The 20363-nt window shown below is 40.7% G+C and overlaps 1 protein-coding gene across 2 annotated transcripts in view; it reads right to left on the reverse strand.

Annotated features, from left to right (window-relative positions):
- Window positions 1–20363, reverse strand: part of LOC149557076 (uncharacterized) — a 191691-nt gene that overhangs the window by 17145 nt on the left and 154183 nt on the right. For both annotated transcript variants that reach the window (XM_089831758.1, XM_089831759.1), the window contains exons 14-17: window positions 16661–16772; window positions 16401–16550; window positions 16242–16297; window positions 16025–16106 (exon numbers count right to left, since the gene is read on the reverse strand). In XM_089831758.1, coding sequence (XP_089687884.1) covers window positions 16025–16106; window positions 16242–16297; window positions 16401–16550; window positions 16661–16772 — 400 coding nt within the window. The remainder of the gene's footprint in view (window positions 1–16024; window positions 16107–16241; window positions 16298–16400; window positions 16551–16660; window positions 16773–20363) is intronic.

The following is a 20363-nucleotide window of genomic DNA, read 5'->3' on the forward strand; positions in this document are numbered from 1 at the left end:
TGGACGCGTATAACAGAGCACTGGACCTTGAAAGTGAGCAGAAGACAAAGAAGAAGAAAACTAGCTCCTCTGATTCTGATGATGACGAGCCTGCCGGAGATGATAGTATCGACGACGAAGGCAGCAGCAAGAAGGTTCATGCCCTACAGAAGGATATGGTTCGCATGATGAAGGAATTTAAAAACATGCAGAAGGAGCCAAAAGGCAGTGAACTGTGGTGCACGGAATGTAAGACCAACGGTCATACTAAGGGATCGTGCCCGAAGAACCAATTCTGCGACATCTGTCAGATCATGGGCCATTTGACAAAGGACTGTCCTTTTAACATGAAGACAAGAGGATCTCCGCAGGTGCTTCTTACGTAGCAGGCTTCCCCGTCGGGCAATAACGGAAATGCAAACATTGATGGTGCCACATCCGGAGGGTATAGGAATAATAGCAGAGGGCAAAATAACAACAATGCAAATAATAACAATAATAATGGAGGCCGAAGTCGAACCCAATATGATGCAAACGGACGGCCGATCGTTCAATGTCGAGCGTGTAATTTGTGGGGTCATTTTGCGCGAGATTGTATAGTGGCAAACACACCGAAATTATGCAGATGGTGCGGACCCGGCGATCACGAAGATTCCAAGTGTCCAAAGGCTGGAGTAAATTTGATCACTGTCGGCACGGATGAAGAGGAGGTTCTGGCAATTACACGGAGGCAAGCGGAGGAAAAGAGAAAAGTGGGGGAAGTGCAGGCGGACATTGCAAAGGCATCGTCGGCGGAAACATCTCAGTTGAAAGACATCACCAGCACCTTGGCAAAGAACTTCGCAGAACAAAGCATTGTACGGCAGATCTTACAAACGGAGATACCGGTCAAGATAAGTGACCTCCTTCTCACAATGCCCCAGTTACGGACGGCTATTCTGAATCATACACCGTTTTCGGAAGCACCGGAGGACACACGAAGGAATAGTAGGGAAGTAATGACAACAGACCCAATGCTGTTGGCACTCACCTCCGGACGGCATCCGGCGGTCGTTGAGATGGGGATTTTGGGAAATGTTTTGACAGAGACAATTGTTGACGGAGGGTCCGGCGTGAATGTCTTACCGGAGGATACTTGGAAGAAGTTGGGAAAGCCGACGCTGTGGCCACCTGCATTTCAGTTGCTCACGGCAGACCAACATGGAATCAAACCGTTGGGAATTCTGAAAGCGCAACCGGTAACAATTGGTACGCAACCATTTCTATTGGATTTTGTGGTCATTCCATTAAAAAGAAAAGGCTATGATGCTATTCTGGGACGGGATTGGTTGGTGCAAGCAAAAGTACAACATGATTGGAAACGCAATACCCTATCAATGGAGCGCGGAGGCAAAAGATTCATAATTGACCTGCATACGCAAATGGTCGGTGAGGAGGCAGCATTGTCAGATTCTGACAGTGAAGGCGAAAGTGATGACGAAGGACAGAGGAGAATGGAACCGGATGAAGGAGGAGTATTGAGACTTAACGGAGGATCGAATGACGACGACCTGGACTCGGTTAATGGCCTTTACCACTGGCAAATAGAAGACTACGAACTCTTTCCGAGTTGCAATATGCTAAGGGTCGACGAAGATGAGAAAAAGGAGGAAAATGAATGTCCGGAGGAATGCAGGGAAGTGGAAGAAGGAAAAGTTGCCATGGTTGAAGCTGAGGGGAAGAACATATAGTCTCAACACAAAAAAACGAAAGATTCCACTGTCCGGTACATGGTGAATAGACCGCGCGGAGAGAAAAGGTCACACTGCAGCATAAAATTAGTGGAAGGGCACCGACAGCAAGGAAATAATCCAGTTGTGCGACGACTGCAGGCACAGTGGGCAACAGAAGTAGCACAGAATAGACGCAAACTCTGGCATGACAAGCATCTGAGACATAACAGATTCCAGACAGGACAATTAGTACTGAAGTATGATGGCCGTAACGAAATCAAGCCGGGCAAATTCAAAGTGCGATGGATTGGACCATATCAAATCCGAGAAATTGGCGACACGGGGACAATGAAATTAGCAACCTTGGACGGACAAAAGATAACTCAGCCAGTTAACGGATCTAAGTTGAAACCATATCGTGTAAGGAAGTACTCCCCGGCGGTGAATCCTTCCGTGTCGTCAGTACAGCATTCCCTGGCGATGACGTCACTCAGAGGTACTGTTGTTGAGTAATGTATTCTCAAAAAAATTAAATTAAATTAAATTTAAAAAAAAAAAAAAAAAAAAATACATAAAAAAAAAAATTTTAAAAAAATTGAAAAAAAAAAAAAGCCCCGCGGACTAAGAGTCCCGCGGGAAGGGAGGCCCCGCGGACTTAAAACCCCGCAGATCTGCAGACAGAAAACTTCCACGGCAGTAGCAAGACAGTTTGGGTGGGCATGTTGAAGAATTTGGTGAAGAATTTGACCAGCAGAAGGCCGCGGGTAGGAGAAGAATGGGTCGCGAGAAGAAAAAAAGGCCGCGGGTAGGAGAAAATAAAGGCCGCAGGGACAACAGGAAGGCCGCGGGTGATGCAGAGTCAGAGGTTCAGTACTTTAAAAAAAAAAAAAAAACGACGACAAAATCAAGTTGTTCAGAATGAGTGATAGATGATGCCAAAGGGAAGGGGACACATCCGTAGTTGCCAGAAAGAGTGCAGAATTGGCAGATAATAACAGAAATGGTGTGTTCCGTGCCCCAGGACCCCGCGAGGGCGCTGCCCCTCGACCCCGCCGGGGGCGTTGCCCCCTGGACCCCCAGTCGTGGCGGATATCAGTCGTGGGAGTCTGACTAGTTGAGAAGAGTTGAAGTTGCTGCAGGCATGGACTTTCTATGTACCAGAGGCAGTGGGAGCAGGTGTTGGCTGTGAAGCTGTCTTGGTGGAGGCGTAGAGAGCTCGGGAGGAGCTGATCATCCGGTTGGAGGCAGTGCAGCGACACTTGGCTTAGGGTACCGAGGAATTGAAAACAGAGAAAGCAGCACAGGTGGCTATCAAGGTCAGCTTGAGGAGACAGTATTGTGTTAGCAGAGGCTACAGATGTAACGGGATGAATGTGGAAGTGATGTGATAGAAGCAGATTTCTCTTGTTGTAGTCACTTTGTTAATGTATTTTGTTTGTTAATTTGTCTCAGATATTTTGTCAGTCGTCAGGAGACGACTTTTCTTTTTGGGGGGGATGGTGTTAGCCGACTGGATGGTTCCGGCGGTATTTTGCATTCTATAGCCGACGGTCCGACAGTGTTCTTGTAGCCGACGGTCCGGCGGTGTTCCTGTAGCCGACGGTCCGGCGGTGTTTCTGTAGCCGACGGTCCGGCGGTGTTTCGGTATTCCGTAGCCGACGGTCCGGCGGTAAATAGTTTGTAACGGATAGGATAATTGTGGCCGACGGACTCCTTCGGGAAGGTTCGGCAGTAGTATTTATATCCCGTCCGGGATCATTGTAAATCATCATTCACTTAATATTGCGAATATTATGCTACTGTTCTGCTGTTACTTTCTGTATGCGTTCATTTACTTTACCTGTACGGTAAACAATATCACTCCTCCCAAGTTGGATTTTGAAACACGGAATGAACTCACGAGGAAGAAATTGTGCTTTACTTGCAGGGAGCCTTGGACCCCCAATCACAGATGCCTTGGGAAAGGCAAGATACATTATGTTGAGGTTCTCTTTGAGGATGAAGGGGAGCAACAGGAAGGTGAAGAGGTTGAGAACAGCGAGGAGGAAGAAGTTGACGAGCAGCCCCTTAAAGATAAGAAGAAGAAAACCTTCACGAAACAACCTCCAGTTATAGCCACTCTTTCTAGTGATCTAGCATGTCATCCTTTTAGAGTGAGGGGCGTGGTTAAAGGGCAGCGCATTGTATGCCTTTTGGATATAGGAGCTTCAAATAATTTCATTAGTACACGAATGGTATCTAGGAGAGGTTTGCAAACAGTTGACATTCCTGAGTTTGAGGTGAAGGTTGCAGGCGATGAAGTGTTGAGGTGTACAGAGAAGGTAGCGGGTCTTCAGATACAATTTGACGATTATGTTTTGGAGACTAATTTCTACGTTGTTGATTTGGATAGTTTGGATGCCATTCTGGGTAGACACTTGTTAAGGACCCTTCGCAGGTACACTTTTGATCACGAAACTATGCAGCTGGAATTCGCACAGGGTGATCAGTTAGTGGTCCTAAAAGCCATACCAGATAGTGGACTCAGATTAATTACAACTCACAGGATGGAAGCCATTTTGAGACATGATGATATAGAGTGGGCTACATAGTGTTCCATGTCGACAGTAAAAAGTGTATCAGGATGCATTCCGTCAGTCTTAGGATGTATGTCATCGGTATCGGCCGACAGAGTGTGTATCGAGATGTATGTCGTCGATATCGAGAAGGTTCTACGTCTGTATCGAGAAGGTTCTTACTATGTAGCCGACATGTTGTACGTAGCCGATGGACACCTTCGGGTTACTATGTAGCCGACATGTTGTACGTAGCCGATGGACACCTTCGGGGAAGGTGTCCATCAGCTACGTACAACATGTCGGCTACATAGTAAAAGAACCTTCCCGATACCGACGTAGAACCATGTAGCCGACGGACACCTTCGAGAAGGTGCCCGTTGGCTACATAGTTAGAATCTTCCCGATACTGACGTAGAACCTTCCCGATACCGACAACATACATCCCAATACACACCCTGTCGGCCGATACCGATGACATACATCCTAATACTGACAGAATGCATCCTGATACACTTTTTACTGTCAACATTTCATCTCCTCAAAGGAGACATAGGATATAGGGCAGCAATATCATTATGACATTCAAACAGTTATAGACAAGCACAGGAGTGTTTGAGGATATCCCTCCAGGAATCCCACCAGATAGAGGGTTTGAGCATATTATTGAGCTTGAGGAGGGAGCCAAACCCATCATTACTACCCCTTATCGTCACCCCAGGCACTACACGGTAGAGATAGAGAAGACGATCAAGGAGCTTTTAGATATGGGGCATATCAAACCTAGCTCTAGCCCCTTTGCCTCTTTAGTGGTATTGGTTAAGAAGAAGGACGGCACCCTTCGGATGTGTATAGACTACCACACACTAAACAAGAAAACCATTAAAAATAGGTATCTGATTCCCCGCATTGATGAGTTACAGGATGAGCTTCACGAGGCAATTTATTTCTCGAAGATAGACCTTCAATCAGGATACCACTAGATTCGAGTCCATGAGGAGGACATGCATAAGACAACTTTCAGATGCCACTACGGACACTACGAGTTTTTGGTGATGCCATTTGGGCTCACTAATGCACCCGCCACTTTCTAGTCATGCATGAACCATATTTTCAAGAAACAGCTAAGGAAGAGTGTATTGGTTTTCTTTGATGACATTTTAATCTTTAGCAGGACTTGGGAAGAACATCTACAGCATTTCGATGAGGTCCTTAGTCTCATGGAGGAACATTTCTTATTTGCAAAAGAGTCTAAGTGCAAATTGGGCTAACTGAGATTCTCTATTTGGGGCATGTGATTGGTGCCGAGGGGGTTAAGGTGCATTAGAAGAAGATACAGGCAATTCTGGATTGGCCACCACCGAGAGATGTATCTGAGTTGCAGGGTTTTCTTAGTCTTTGTTCCTATTATCGGCAGTTCGCTAAGGGCTTTTTCCAGGTAGCAGCACCCCTTATTGATTTGACACGAAAAGGGGCATTTAGTTGGACAGAGGATTCTGAGGCAGCATTTGACAAACTGAAACAGGTGATGAGTACATGTCCAGTGTTAGCACTTCCTAATTTTTCTAAGCCCTTCATTTTAGAGTGTGATGCTTCAAGAAGTGGAATAGTGGCAGTATTGATGAAGGACTGTCATCCCATTGCTTTTGAGAGCAGAAAACTTAGGGGCAGCGAGATGCTATATTCCACCTATGATAAGGAGATGCTGGCTATAATGCATGCTTTAGCCAAATTTAGGTAGTACTTGGTGGGAAGTAAACTTACAATAAAGACCGATTATAACAGCTTGCGCTACTTCCTAGAGCAAGAGTTGAACGAAAGGCAACAGAAATGGGTTGGCAAGATACAAGCTTACGATTTTGACATTGAGTATGTCAAAGGGAAAAATAATATAGTTTCTGATGCTCTTTATCGACGACCCCCAGTGCTAGCATTTTATGCCATTTCTGAGATTTCAGCATATTGGAGGTCCCAGCTATTAGTGGAGTATTCCAAAAATGCTCATGCTTGTCAACTTATGGATGGTATACTTCAAGACGAGCGGTACAAGGTAATGAATGATGCTATATATTACAAAAATAGAATCTACCTAGTACCAGAATCTAAACTAAAGGGGGATATTATGTGCACCGTACACAATGCACCATCAGCAGGGCATCCAGGGTTTTTTAAAACCTACAGGTAGATCAGGGAGAGATTCTCTTGGAAGGGGCTTAAGGATGATGTATTGCAGCATGTTAGAGACTGTCAGACTTGTCAACAAAACAAGTCTGAACAAGGCTTTCCTGCAGGTTTACTTCAGCCTCTCCCTATTCCAGCCCAGAGGTGGGAGAGTATCTCCATGGATTTTGTTACTGGGTTGCCGAGGGTCCAAGGCAGGGATTGCATCTTTGTAGTGGTAGACAGATTGACTAAGTATGCGCACTTTTTTGCGATTGCCACAGATTGGTCAACCTCTCAAGTAGCTGAGCTATTTTTTTGAGAGGTTTTCCAGCTCCATGGATTACCCAAGACTATTGTGAGTGACAGGGATAGTAGATTTCTCAGTACCTTTTGGCAAGAGATTTTTAGATTGACAAGTACAAAGTTGACTCCTAGCACTAGCCATTACCCACAGACGGATGGTCAGACCGAAATAGTGAATAAGTGGGTGGAAGGGTACTTGAGGAACTACATTGCAGGGCAGCAAAGAATGTGAGTTAAGTGGTTGTATTTGGGGGAATATTGTTACAACACCACCTACCATATGTCCATTCAGATGACTCCTTTCCGTGCCTTTTATGGTTATGAGCCCCTTTCTTTTATTGATTTGGCATTACAGGACAGCAGAGCACCACTGGCCAAAGATTGGATTATGGACCAATAGGATATCCTTCAAACTCTCAGGGATAATATTTAGCAGGCACAAAATCAGCAGAAGTTATACGCTGATCGGCATTGCAGTGAGCGGAGTTTTGAGGTGGGTGATAGAGGTTTTCTTCATCTACAGCCATATACATAGAGTTCCTTGAAGAAAAGTGGGTCAGAGAAACTTAAGCCCAGATTTTATGGACCTTATTATATCACCAGGAGGCTAGGAGAGGTCGCTTATGAGCTGGATTTTCCGGGTGACAGCCGAATCCACAACGTTTTTCATGTTTCATGCCTCAAGAAAGCTGTGGGCCAGCAGATTGTACCCTCAGAGAGTTTTCCCCCGCTAGATGAAGTGGGTAAGCTTATTTTGGTGCCAGAGAAAGTGATTGAAACCCGAGAGAGGAGGTTGCGTAACAAAACCGTCAGGGAATATTTAGTCCGATGGAAAGACTTACCATATGAAGACGCCACTTGGCAAGGTGAGTCTATACTACAGCATCTAGCACTGAAATTGCTTGAGAGCAAGCGATCCCGAGAAGGGAGGACTGTCATGTCCCCCTCTCAACACTAGTATTTTGGGTACCAGTTTAATCTATCTCCACATCCGGATAGATTAACGATGTTATCTAACAGGATGCCTACCAGTCACAATGGAAGTTTAATTTTATTCACTTCAGAACTTTAGTAAAGTGTGTGGAATTATGTCATTTTTATGTTATAAAGCTATTTACTTTATAAAGTGGATTTAAGTGACTACAGGACGAAAATGAAGTTTTAATCCCACATTCCTTTCTCCTTGTGTTTTCCCTCACTTCGAGGTTATAAATAAGAGCTTGTATTGGGATTAGAAAACACACACCAAAGAGTCTATGAAATCTATACACATCAGATTTTGGTTGCTTTAATGTGACTGGTTTTGGGACTGTGACGACAAAACCCCTCAAGTTTGGCGATTCTAAGGGAGTTGGACGTCACCCCAATCTTCTTTCTTTCAGTATTGCATTGGTAGAGGGCAGAAATTGGCAATTCGGAGTAAGTACTTGTTTATTTATGAAGTGAATGGTGTTGGTCTACGGTAAAGGAAAAAGGGCCAAATTTCTGGACAGGTGAATGGGAATATGGCAGAGAAATTTAGGAACTATGTTTTGAAAGATTGTGAACTATCGTAGTCTGAAGGTCCCATTATATTGGCAAAGTCTAGGGAAGTAATTTCGACCTAGCATCACACGCAGGAATATACGTTGGCAGTGGGACGCGTAATATCCACAAGGAAAAGCAAAGAGTTTAGCCACGGCCGACAATCCTAGTCGGAGGTGCAGTCAGCGTGAATGGAGGGTGGTCAGGCGAAGTGATACCAGTTCGGGTTGGAACAGTAACCTGGCAATAATCGCCGACAGTCAAAATTTTAGACGGCAACAACTTCCACACTCGAGCCAGCTACAACTTCCTTTTTCCTACGGTGTGATTGGACTCAACACTATCGGCATGTGGATGGGAGTCGGCCCCCGTAACAAACCGAACCTGTGAGTCAACGTGGGCACCCAGAGACACTTCTGCAACTACACGGGTCTGTTTCCACCACCATATTGTATTAACATATTGTTATGTGGGTGATTAAAATTGCTAACTGTTGTTCCTAGCACTTGTATGGATTTTATTTATGTTTGGTCATGAAGGACTCATTTAATGATGCCAAGTTCATAGACTTAGAATGAATATGTTTGAGTTGGGTTTACTACTATTAGATTTCATAATCTTGCTTCAATAAACAGTGAACTCTACTAGTATGGCTAATTCAAATGTGAGAAATTGAGTTCTTTATAAACGGTTATGAAATACATCAAGATAGCTTGGAATTCCTTTTATGCTCAAAATCAGTAAACTCTGTGTACAATGGTATTAAGATTGTCTCAGAAGGTTTGTGAACTGTTTGAAAAAAATCATATCTCAGCTATTCAGTCACTTGTTGATTAAAAAAATTGTTTTAGAATATTACACAGTATGCATTCAGCTGGAAAGAGAGCATTTTAGTCACTTGTTGATTAAAAAAATTGTTTTAGAATACTACACAGTATGCATTCAGCTGGAAAGAGAGCATGGCAGAAGAAACTAGAAGAGGATTCATCAAGCAGCACAATGAACAAGAATGTCTAGTCTTTACCATCGGGTGTACGTATTGCAGGCAATGCAGGCAAAAAGAAAGCAAGGGCACAGCTGGCTGCAACAACACATCTCACACATCAGAATGTGGCATTCAAGGGTTTGAACGGACTGGAGTGTAGAAAATGGTAGCAAGAGGCTCCAAATGATCACTTTGCAAAGGACATCATACGAAGGGCACAAGGTGGAATGGGCGCTCTGGATGCTAGTATTCTACATTCGCGACTTCAAGGGGTTTCTTCACACCATGCTAGAAACCTACAACAGATTCTCACGAACATGCTCATTTTCTTATCTCGCACAGAATTTGGTGATATCTTTTAGAGCCACAAACTTCACTAGAGTATTTGACATACCAAGTCATGCGTAGGGAGGAAGGAAAATCAATAATAAGCCAAAGAAACTCAACCAAAAAACCGAGAACCAGCTAGTGGAATTAGTATGCGGGAAACAATCAGAGGCAACAAGCAAAGCATTAATGGATTCATCAAAGGGAAGGGGATTAAAGAAATCTGATGTGCTGGAAGGACATTCGCGCTATCTGACATTGGCGCTATCTGATGGACTTAGTGAGAGTAGACTCACCGGTTCAAGTAGGGCATTGGACATTTCATTTCTGTAGGTGACCATAATCAGCAGTATCATGAATGACATGGTGTACGATTGGGCATCCTTATTGGCTGAGCGCATGGAGGAGTTTTTGTTGCTACAACACAAAAAAATTTACATGCAACACTATGCCATCGGCCTATTTCTCGATGCTACCGCACAGATGATACCCAACAATAGGTTAGAGATCAAGCCAGGTCCGACAAAACTAGGGGAACCACCGATCATGTAGTGGAGGCATCTTGATACTCCCGAAGGGCAGAAGGCCGTTGGATAGAAAAGGATGCGACAAGAGGTAGAAATTTTTGAGCACGGGAACACGGATAGTAGAGGTAGTGAAGACGGCTATGGGCACCGAGCAGCCTATAGTGGTTTCCAAATGCATCGATGGCGAGGGTGTGGAGGCATTTATTGCTGAAATGGCGACTTGGGCTCGCGAGCAGTGGCCTTTGCACAAATGTAGGCCTTGGATTCAGCGGTAAAGGAGCTGGAGCACGTCATATGCCTCATGACAGCAGGGTGCCCAGCTACCTTTTCAGTCTGCTTTAAGGAGTGCGGGTGGCTTAGAGTCAAGACTTTAGAGATGCACGAGGATTAAGCCAACACGAGAGAGCTAGTTGGGGAGAGCCACATAGAGGCTCTGACTCAGGAGATAGTCCAAATATACAAGGATGCTTATTATGCCCTTTGGAGGAGCCAGGAAGACCAGGCAGTGGCAGAGAGAGCTTGGGAGGAGTCAGCTACCAGGGTAACAGCGATGAAGGTGAAACTAGTTGCAGAGAAGGCAGCTAGGGAGTTGGAGAGAGCAGCCTGGGAATCCGAGAGGACAGCATTTTTGGCCCAGCAGAGTCAGCTATAGCACATGGCAGCGGAGAAGGAGAGGGAGCTTAGAGAGATTGTTGAGATGATGCAAACAGCCTTAGAGATTCAGATGGAGGCTAAAGCATTTTTGAAGGTATGGACTAGACAAGTGCGTGAGCTATGAGCAGAGCTGGACAAGCTTAGAGCACGAACGTCTACTACACCAAGGATGCATCCCTCTTCTTAGTTTCTAAATCTTGATGTAGTTAGTTGTTTGGGTTATAGTTTGAGTTTTGTTGTAAAAGTTGTCTCTATTTTGTCATCCGGAGACAACTTTACTTTTTGGGGGGGAGGATGATGTCAGTAAAAAGTATTATAACTGACGAGTAGAATTGGCATCCGAAAGGGTACGTGACAGTTGAGTCACCCCTTTGGTAAAGTATATGTACATCATCCAAATGGACTATTGAATCATCATTATCATTGTAATCGTTGTTTGCATACTACTTATATGAATAAAGTATCCTATTTTGTGTTACATTCTAATACCTTAATGCAATAAGAATCCATTTACCTTGTACGGTAAATAGACCACAAGTCCAAAGATGATGACTACATGTATCACGCAAATGGATAGTCCCCTCCTGAAAAAGACAAACCACAACCAAAGTCTCCAACGTGATCCCTAAGGTCTCCTAAAATATCTCAATCAACTACTAGTCAATCCCTAAAAAATATGAGACCATCTTGAACTGTCTAAAATGGCTTATAAAGTCCCCAAGTGGCTCCACAAACCTCTAGATGGGGTCCCCTATCCATTCTGCTAGCCTATGAGAACCCTAATAGTAGGCCAAACTTCGCTAGCAATTGGTCTATCTAAGGGACATTACAAGTTTTACAACTTGGTTTAAGGAAACATTATATATAACCATCATAACAATGAAAACTCAAATTCAATATTGTTAACATTTAAACTATACTAGTTTATTGCACAATGTATGCAACTAGTAATTCTTTTCTTAAATTCTTAATGCTACAATTATTAAGTAATATTTTTAGAAAATTACATACAACATCATCATTGAATGAAAACTTAACGCGTATACACCTAATAGCTGCTGATCTGGCATGTTGAATAGTCAATGTTCCAGTGAACAATTGTCTTTTCCTTTCTTCATGACTGTACGACTTACCATATGTGGTATGACATTCTTTGTTTTGGTATAACAACCTCAATATTGTTGTGACCTTCTCTACAATTTTGGATTTAGGAAGCCTGGAAAAGGGCTGTCAGAGGTGCTAAACAGGCTTTTAAGCCCTTCATCAACTTTAACTCCCTTATTTATAGCTAGCATTGACTCCTTGAGTTCCTCCTTATTCTGTTTTGGAAGTATTGAAGGCTATGTGGGATGTTACTGAGTTTAATAACCCTTCTTATATGCATTGACCTCCCTCGGGCTGAAACTATATGGTATGGCCCCTTTTTGATACTATGGATATTGCACAATTGGGTACCACTCAATCACAAATTATATATAATTAGTTTTTCTTCTGCACACATCACACTAACTTCTTCTATTTAATATCACCATGCACACACCACATTATCCACTTAATTCTTTGCTACCAAATTTCAATTAATTTCTACCTAGAATCCCGAAGCCAGAAATTGTAAATGAAACCCTTGTTTCTCTGATTAAGCAAGGGGTATAAATTTCAATTCATCTTTATTAAAATAATAACCTTTTTGGCCCAGAGTGGATATTTTATTTAGACTTTTGACCTGCTACTTTAATATATTAATTAAGCTTAAAGCAACTTAATTAAGAACAATACTCCCTTTTTGATTCTTTGAATTAACTTACAAAAATCAAACAAGCTAGCGAAGTGCCTCCAAACACCTAAGTGACAGAAGGGAACATTAAAATTGTTCTTGCTCGAAATTGCTTGTACTCAAGAAATTGCAAAGTTGGGAGCTAAAGAATCTACTATACTTTCCAGATGCTCTTTTGCAAGAAAATCCATCCACCTAGCCAAATGCTCCTATTTCTGAGCTTCTTCTCCCTAACATCGATAACAGCTACTGGAATAAAGGACAAATTTCCCTCATTTAACTGTGGTAACCCAAGAGGTGGTGTAATGCACTGTCTCAATGTCCTTTTAAAGCAAGAGACATGGAATACATTGTGAATCTTACTGTGCTCTGACTTCTTCAACTCATAAGCAATCTCTCCAAATCTTCGTATAATCCTCTGGGGGCCATCAAATCAAGATTTCAATTTCCTGCATCAATCCTCTTAACTGAGGACTATCGCTAAGGCTGCAACAGTAAGTATACTGTATCTCCAACCTCAGAGATTCTCTCAGTTCTGTGTCTATCCACATACACCTTTTGTCAGTTCTAAGCTTATCAGATATTCTCTTTCAAAGCCTTCATAATGTTCCAATTTTCCTAAACCCAATCTCTAGCATAGGGTGCTTTTATATCCACAATAGCCAAGTCTACAAAAGAGGTGGCATCATATCCATACAAAGCCCAAAATGGTGTCATGCATGTATTCTATAAGGGATGTGATAGCAATGCTCACCAAGATACAACCATTTGACCCAAACCTTCTAGATGACCAGCCATATAATTCCTTAAGTTACCCTCTAGAGCCTACCCACATGTTCATTGTAGTTGACAATTCCAAAATCACTCGATACTGAAAACCCTATATGTAGTGTAGACCTTAACATTAATGCACGGAGCATTTTCACTGATTCTCTGTCGATATTTCTGCCTTGTGTTCCACTCCTTTTAACATACAAAGTCAAACGGATTACTAAATTACACCTAAGTTACCAATTCTATTTCTGATGCTAATGCGGGTGCCGAATTCTGATACACGGATGCACGATTTTTATTTTTAGGATTTTAAATGTGTGTGTGTATATATATATATATATAAACCATTCCAAAATAACAGGGCCTGTTGAAACTGACGTTTTGGAAATTGTTTACAATTTTAAGTTGCAACTGCAAATGGCAATTGATTTTGTGAAATTTCTTATGCCGTCTTTGTTTATGGCATTTTGTTCATAGGTAACCGGTGGTGACAGGTGCTCTGAAAAAGATTAGTGTCGATAGGAAATACAAGTGATCACGGTGTCTGAAAAAAAAATGCCTCTTGGCTCAATAAAACAAAATTGGATTGGCGGTCTTTGACAAAGAATAGGAACAGCATGAAAGGGAATGAAAAGTTTGAAAGTGGATCATGATAGAGTTTTTGGCAAGATATTGTTTTAAAAGGGTTGTGTGGGCTACCTGTCGAAGTAGCACAAAAAAATGTCCATACTGAGTCAGTAAAACAATGGAATAAATAAGTTTTTTTTTGCGTGTTAAAAGTCTAATATACTAAAAACAGCGAATAAAATCAGATACGAACTGGTCGACTAAAAGGATAACCGTGAATGAAAAAGGAGGAAGATTGCTCTTAAAAGGTGAGAAGAGACAAACTGCGATAATATGCTGGTGAATGGCAGGAGCTGACAGATGGTAAAAGCTTTTGACTGTTAATACAGAGCACCAGTGCAGCACCCAAAAGCACTGGCGCATCCAAAAGCATCAGAACCCGCACCTGGACATTTCTTAGATGCATCAGTATCTTAGAATTATACAATAATTGAATTTGGTTAGAATAGATTTTTATTATGACATGTTGAAGTGGACCTTAATAAATAAAGGATTGGTGAGGCTGCTGAAAAATGAGTCAGATAAGCTTACAGAATTGTCTTTGTTCATCTTTCAGTATACTTCATGTATAGATAATAGAAATGTGTGTAATTACTATGTGTAGAGCCGCAACAATCTCCTTGTGTGCATTACACATTGCAATTGATCTACAACATTGTTTTTCTGGAATAACTATTGAACATTACAATTTCATCAAAAAATTACTAAGAAATAATAGCATTCTATCAGCATAACATATGCCCAACTATCCCATGCATGAAGTAAATAGTCTTCAGAAAAAAATTTATTTACATAACAGATGCCAATTAAAGATAAACTGAAACATGCATGATCCAACTGTCAAAACAAGAATAAATGGATAAAAGATCATTCTTGGGCTTCGCATGCAACCAAGAATAAGTTGAGGATGACATGCACGACATTCATCACTGTCCAAAGTACAAGTGGGGAAAAAACAAAAGGAAACTCAAAAGTTAGAAAGAATACAGTAACTTATATTGGAACGCAATCTGTTAGTTTGTATTGTTGAGAGTTTATCAGTGGTTACAATTTATGTATTTCACAGTAGAGCTGCAAAAGACAAGGTTTTGTACAAGCTTGTTTTGCTTTACCATATCATACAAATGCAACAGGTTTTACCAAGGCGTTCAGTAGAATCTAGTATGGGTAAAATATCTTCCTAATTGTCTCACCTATTCTGAACTTTATATGTGTTATTCCACTGCGCCAACGATGTGTTAGTAACCAAAGCAGGCACTGATATCATCTATAAAACAACAGAATTTGTAACTTTTATCATTTGCCTCACAACTGCACATCTTTGGATTTGTTCACTATAATAAGCTTTTCTTTTCAGAAGCCCACAAAACCTCTTTTCCACTTGTGTTGCTTAATACAGTGCTACAGTCTGACATGACTGCTGTTAAAAATTGCACTGTGTATCCATTCCTTTTTTTCATGAAACTAGGAATGCTGATGCCCATTTCTGTTAATCATCAAGGTGGTATATAATTTCTTATGCACTAAATACTTAATGTATTATTTCTTTGTTCATACTGAACAAAGGTCCATTCCTGTCAGGAATATAACCAGAGTCCACAGATGAATTCTTGCACCCTATCATTCAGAAACATAGGGCCAAGGATTCAAGTTCTGAAATCATATTCATCAGTAAGGTTTGTCTATAACGTTGATAACACACAAACATGTTTGGCATATGTCAACAAGTGACAACAAATTTGAATTCCATGGAATCATTTCACATGCATGTATAACTTTGGCCACTAGAGTGCAAACAGAAATGTCTGCTAACAGGAGACTAAGGTCATTATAATCAAACATAGCAGACGCAGATGCCATTTTTGTGTTTCTACGTAAGGCATGAGATTCCCATTCGTGATACACAACTTTTATACTACCATGCTCTGCATGAAATTCCTAATTATTTGGTTTCTCAGAGGTTTTACCATTGCAAAGCCTTTTTATATTTCAGTTATCTGGATATAAATGAAACAAGTGAAGGATCCATATTACCAACTTTTTACTGATTGACACCTTAGACAGTTTAAGATTATTGCACAATGCATCCTTCAAAAAATCATTATAGAAAAAAATAATACCACAGAAATTGATGACCGGAAAACTCCTCCAAGAAGAGCAGTTGCACCTATCAAAGCATGAAGTCCAGGTTGAATGTTGGCCCTGCCAAGGAAATTTAGAAAAAAAAAACATTATTCACTTTTTTGTAAATTAAATATCCAGAAAATTACAAAATAGCAACTTGGTACAGATTCTTATTCTCGCTCTACAAAATAACTCAGATATCACATATCTTACCCTGGAAATATCAAGCGAAACAAGCAACCCAAAAGAGCTCCAACAGAAGCTCCAACCTGACCAAAAGTAGCAAAATCATTAACTGCCAAAAGATTCTGCACATTGAATCTGACAATTGCAAGTCAAGAACACCAGAAAGAAGTTCTCATCTTAGTTTACCATCATCGATGGCATGAAAATGCCTCCAGGGGTAGCTATTCCATAGGCTAAGATAAAGATTGCCAAGAATGATACATTATAAATACCCAAGCTCCTTATGGTAAAGTAAGGATCCACATCATTCCCCAGTTGAAGTAGATGCTTGATTGTCTGCCACAATGAAGACCAACAATCAGGAAGAAGCTAATGCAGCAAGTAGAGAACTTGAACAGAAAGCTAAATTCTTTGGAATTACAAAATGGTTGTGCACAAGAACTGACTTCGTGTGGTACAGAGAAAAGAAGTGTTGCAAGATCATTGTACATATTCACTCCACTTGTTGAATCATGTCCAGGACAAGTATATGCAAACCAAAATTCCTCATTTGCTTTACTGTGAACATAGCATTAAACAAAAAAGTGAATTTAGAATAAGCGGCTGAATTTCAATTCTGAAGGATGCTGATTTATTTCATAATAGCCATCATTTAACATGTCTCGGCTAATTCTGCTGGAAACAGAATTTATGAATTACATTTCAATACCAATTATTAAAGAGTGAAACAATCTTAAAAACAAACTTTATGGATACCAATCAAACTGACATGTCAACATGCATTGATAAATTACAGTGGTTGTGACAGTAAAAGACTCCTTTATGAAGGATGAAGGATACACATGGCAAATATAACTAGTAAAGCAGTAGCAGCTAGCCACACAGGCACATACAGAGATAAATGTGAGAGTGATAAAAAGTACAAGTCATTTAGTACCCATCTACAACAAACAAAAAAGTTGCACTATTAACAAAGACTTCAAGGCTCTAAATTATAGACTTCCTGTGCCAGACAATGATAATAGATCATCACAGATAACATAGCAAATACACAAGTTAAGCAGCAGTAGCTAGCCACATAGGTACATCCAAAGATACATATGAGAGTGATAAAAATTCCAACAACCATTTAGTACCCATGTACAACCAACCAAGTAAATTAATAAGAATAACAGAGCCTACGAGTGAGGCTCTAAACTATAGACTTCCTGTGCCAGACAAAGACAAGGATCATCACAAATACAATATCAAATACACAAGTAAAACAACAGTTAGCCAAAAAGGCACATCCAAAAATACATGTGAGTTATAGAAATTCCAACAGTCATTTAGTTCTCATCTAAAACCAACCAAGCAAGTGCACTGATACACAACATATGAGCGAGGCTCTAAATTTATAGACTTCCTGTGCCAGACAGAGATAATAGATCAATGATCGTCATAAATAACAAAACAAGCTAAGTTACCAGATTCGCACCCTGGACCCTCGAATTGTGTCCAGGTGCGAACCGGGTTTGGATTCACGAATAAGTCCGTGATGGATCCAAGCAAGGTCTCTGTTTGACCTTTTGGGTCCATCTAGATCCGCAGAATATACCAATGGGTCTGTCTGGATCCACAGATGTGCAGATCTGAACAGATCGATGGTGTCAAACACGAACCTTGCCTGGATCCATCACAGACCCAGGGGAATTCCGCGCAAACTCTCAGGGACCCAAGGGCCAAACTAAGAAAATGTGGGGCCAAAGTCACTTAAAACTGTTTTTATATTATTATTGTTGATCCACACCCTAAAATGACCCTAATATGGAGCCTCCAAACACACTTCATTTCACATTTGCTCTCTCATTTTTTTCCAAAATCTCTTATTTTTTGTATATATAATGCACATATATATTTTTATGTGTATATATACACACAAACCCATATGAATCATAGCAAGAAAACAAATTCTTGAAATCCTGAACCGGATTCTCGTACCCAAACCCATCCCCGAACCCAAACCAGCAACTTAGCACACAAGTTACATTTTTATTTTAGATATTGTTTATGCAAAGGAAAGCTCTAAGATGAAGTACATTATTCTAACACAAAAACAAAATGATGTTATGTATATAAAAAATTCTAGATCCATGACCAGTGAACTGCAATTTAATTTGACATTTTCATAGACAGGGTGTCAATTTTCAAATTGGAGAACTTCTATCAAGTTCGTGAGTAAAAGTCATTTAATTTGTAATTTTGAATAGCTTTGAAGAGTTAAAATTTAGTTGCACTTCACGATTATTTGAAATATTGGCATGAAACAGCAAGAAGAATTGAAGCAGCAAAATACAAGACAGGTTATGGCAAGGAGGCAATGCAATCTCAAACTTAGAAATTGCAAAAGTTAAAAAGACAAGTTTTAGTTTGAACTTCAAATGAAGATTATTGCTCCATTTTGTCTAGCTCGACCAACTTGTGCAGGGTTCAAAAATAATTTGAGATACTGATTCGGATGTGTAGAGGGTGGATGCAGATGCGGAGGCAGACGGGGACGGGGAGGCGAGGCGATATCCTGTGGATACCACAAGCATCCGGATGCGAACAGAAGCTTGTTATAGGCTTTTGGATGCATCCAGATGCCTGTGGATAGCATCTAGGTGGCATCTGCAAGGCATTCGGGTGACATCTGTAGGGCATCCGAGCTCTTCCCTACACCTCTGTGGCAAACATGAAAACAAAAAAAAACAAAAAATGCCTTTTTCACTTAAAGTCCAATTAAAACATGCGGCTTGTAGGCTTATAATAACTTTTTTTTGGCCAAACCCTAAAACAGCCCTAATAGAGGCCTTTCAACCATTCAACCATCATTTTGTTTGCAGTTGGGTTTGCTCTTCTCATTTGGCTTCCATTTTGGCATTTTGAAGGCAACTTGATTATTTTTGAAGAGGAACGATCGTAGGGCGAGAGTTGGCTTCCACAAGTTCGTTAAAACACTAAGAGGTAAGCATTTTATCCCATGGCTTCCATTTTGGCATTTTGAAGGCAACTTGATTATTTTCGAAGAGGAACGATCGTAGGGCGAGAGTTGGCTTCCACAAGTTCATTAAAACACTAAGAGGTAAGCATTTTATCCCATTCTTGAGTGTTTCAATTAATTTTTTAGAGATTTTGATGAATTTTTTCAAGTTTGTGAAGAAATTTTCAAAAAAATATAAATTTTTTTTAAAGATATTGATAGACAAGTTTGGGTATCTATTTGAATGGTTTTGTATCATTTTTTTACTTGTATACTTGTTATTCATAGTTTTTTATTGACTTAAATTTATTTAATTTCTTATTATAGAAAGTCAAAGAAACTACATTGTATTGTGCGAGAATGGCTACCACCAGTGGTCAGAGTTCAGTGGGAGGAGAAGGTCACAGTTTAGTGGCAAAGTAGGGAGGGGATAATTTCAAAACTGATTTAGGGTCTCCTTTATGGAGACATACAAAAAGAATATCATAGATTGCAGGTGGTGGCTCCTATATCTGGAGTTGTAATTATTGTCAAAGTAACAAAGAAAAGGCTTTCAATAGCTCTTATTCTCAGGTAAAACTTCATTTCTTGGGCCCTGCTAGTAAAGCTTTTGGAATGTACAAAGGTACAGATGGGAACAAGTTGTTTGATGCACAAATAGCTTCATTTGTAAAAGAACAAGAGGCTGCTGATCATTTGGTTAAAAGATCAAAAAAAGTTATTATCAACCTCCTCCATCAAAAAAGAACAAAATGCAACCACCCACTGAAATGGAACCAATTGTATCTTCCAAACATCCATTCATGCAAATACTTGTACCGAGAGCGGAGGATAAAGTAGAAAATTTTGCAACAGCCCGGAAAAGAGGCCCATTGCACTTTGCATTTAAAATGGAGGCAAAAAACTGTGTTGATGAAGCCATTGCACGTTGCCTCTATGCTAATGGCCTTCCTTTCAACCTAGTAAGATCACCATATTGGAAGGAAATGGTAAGAGTTATCAAAGAAGCACCAGATGATTACACTAGTACTAGGTATAAAAAGGTGTATACCACATTCTTGTAAAAGGAGAGAGTTTCTATAGAGAAAGCACTACAACCCATTAAAAAGTCTTGGAAAACTTCGAGTGTGACAATTGTGTTTGATGGT

Source organism: Cupressus sempervirens, chromosome 5 (assembly GCF_028749045.1).
Source record: "Cupressus sempervirens isolate cs-2001-9-10 chromosome 5, ASM2874904v1, whole genome shotgun sequence".
NCBI lineage: Eukaryota > Viridiplantae > Streptophyta > Pinopsida > Cupressales > Cupressaceae > Cupressus > Cupressus sempervirens.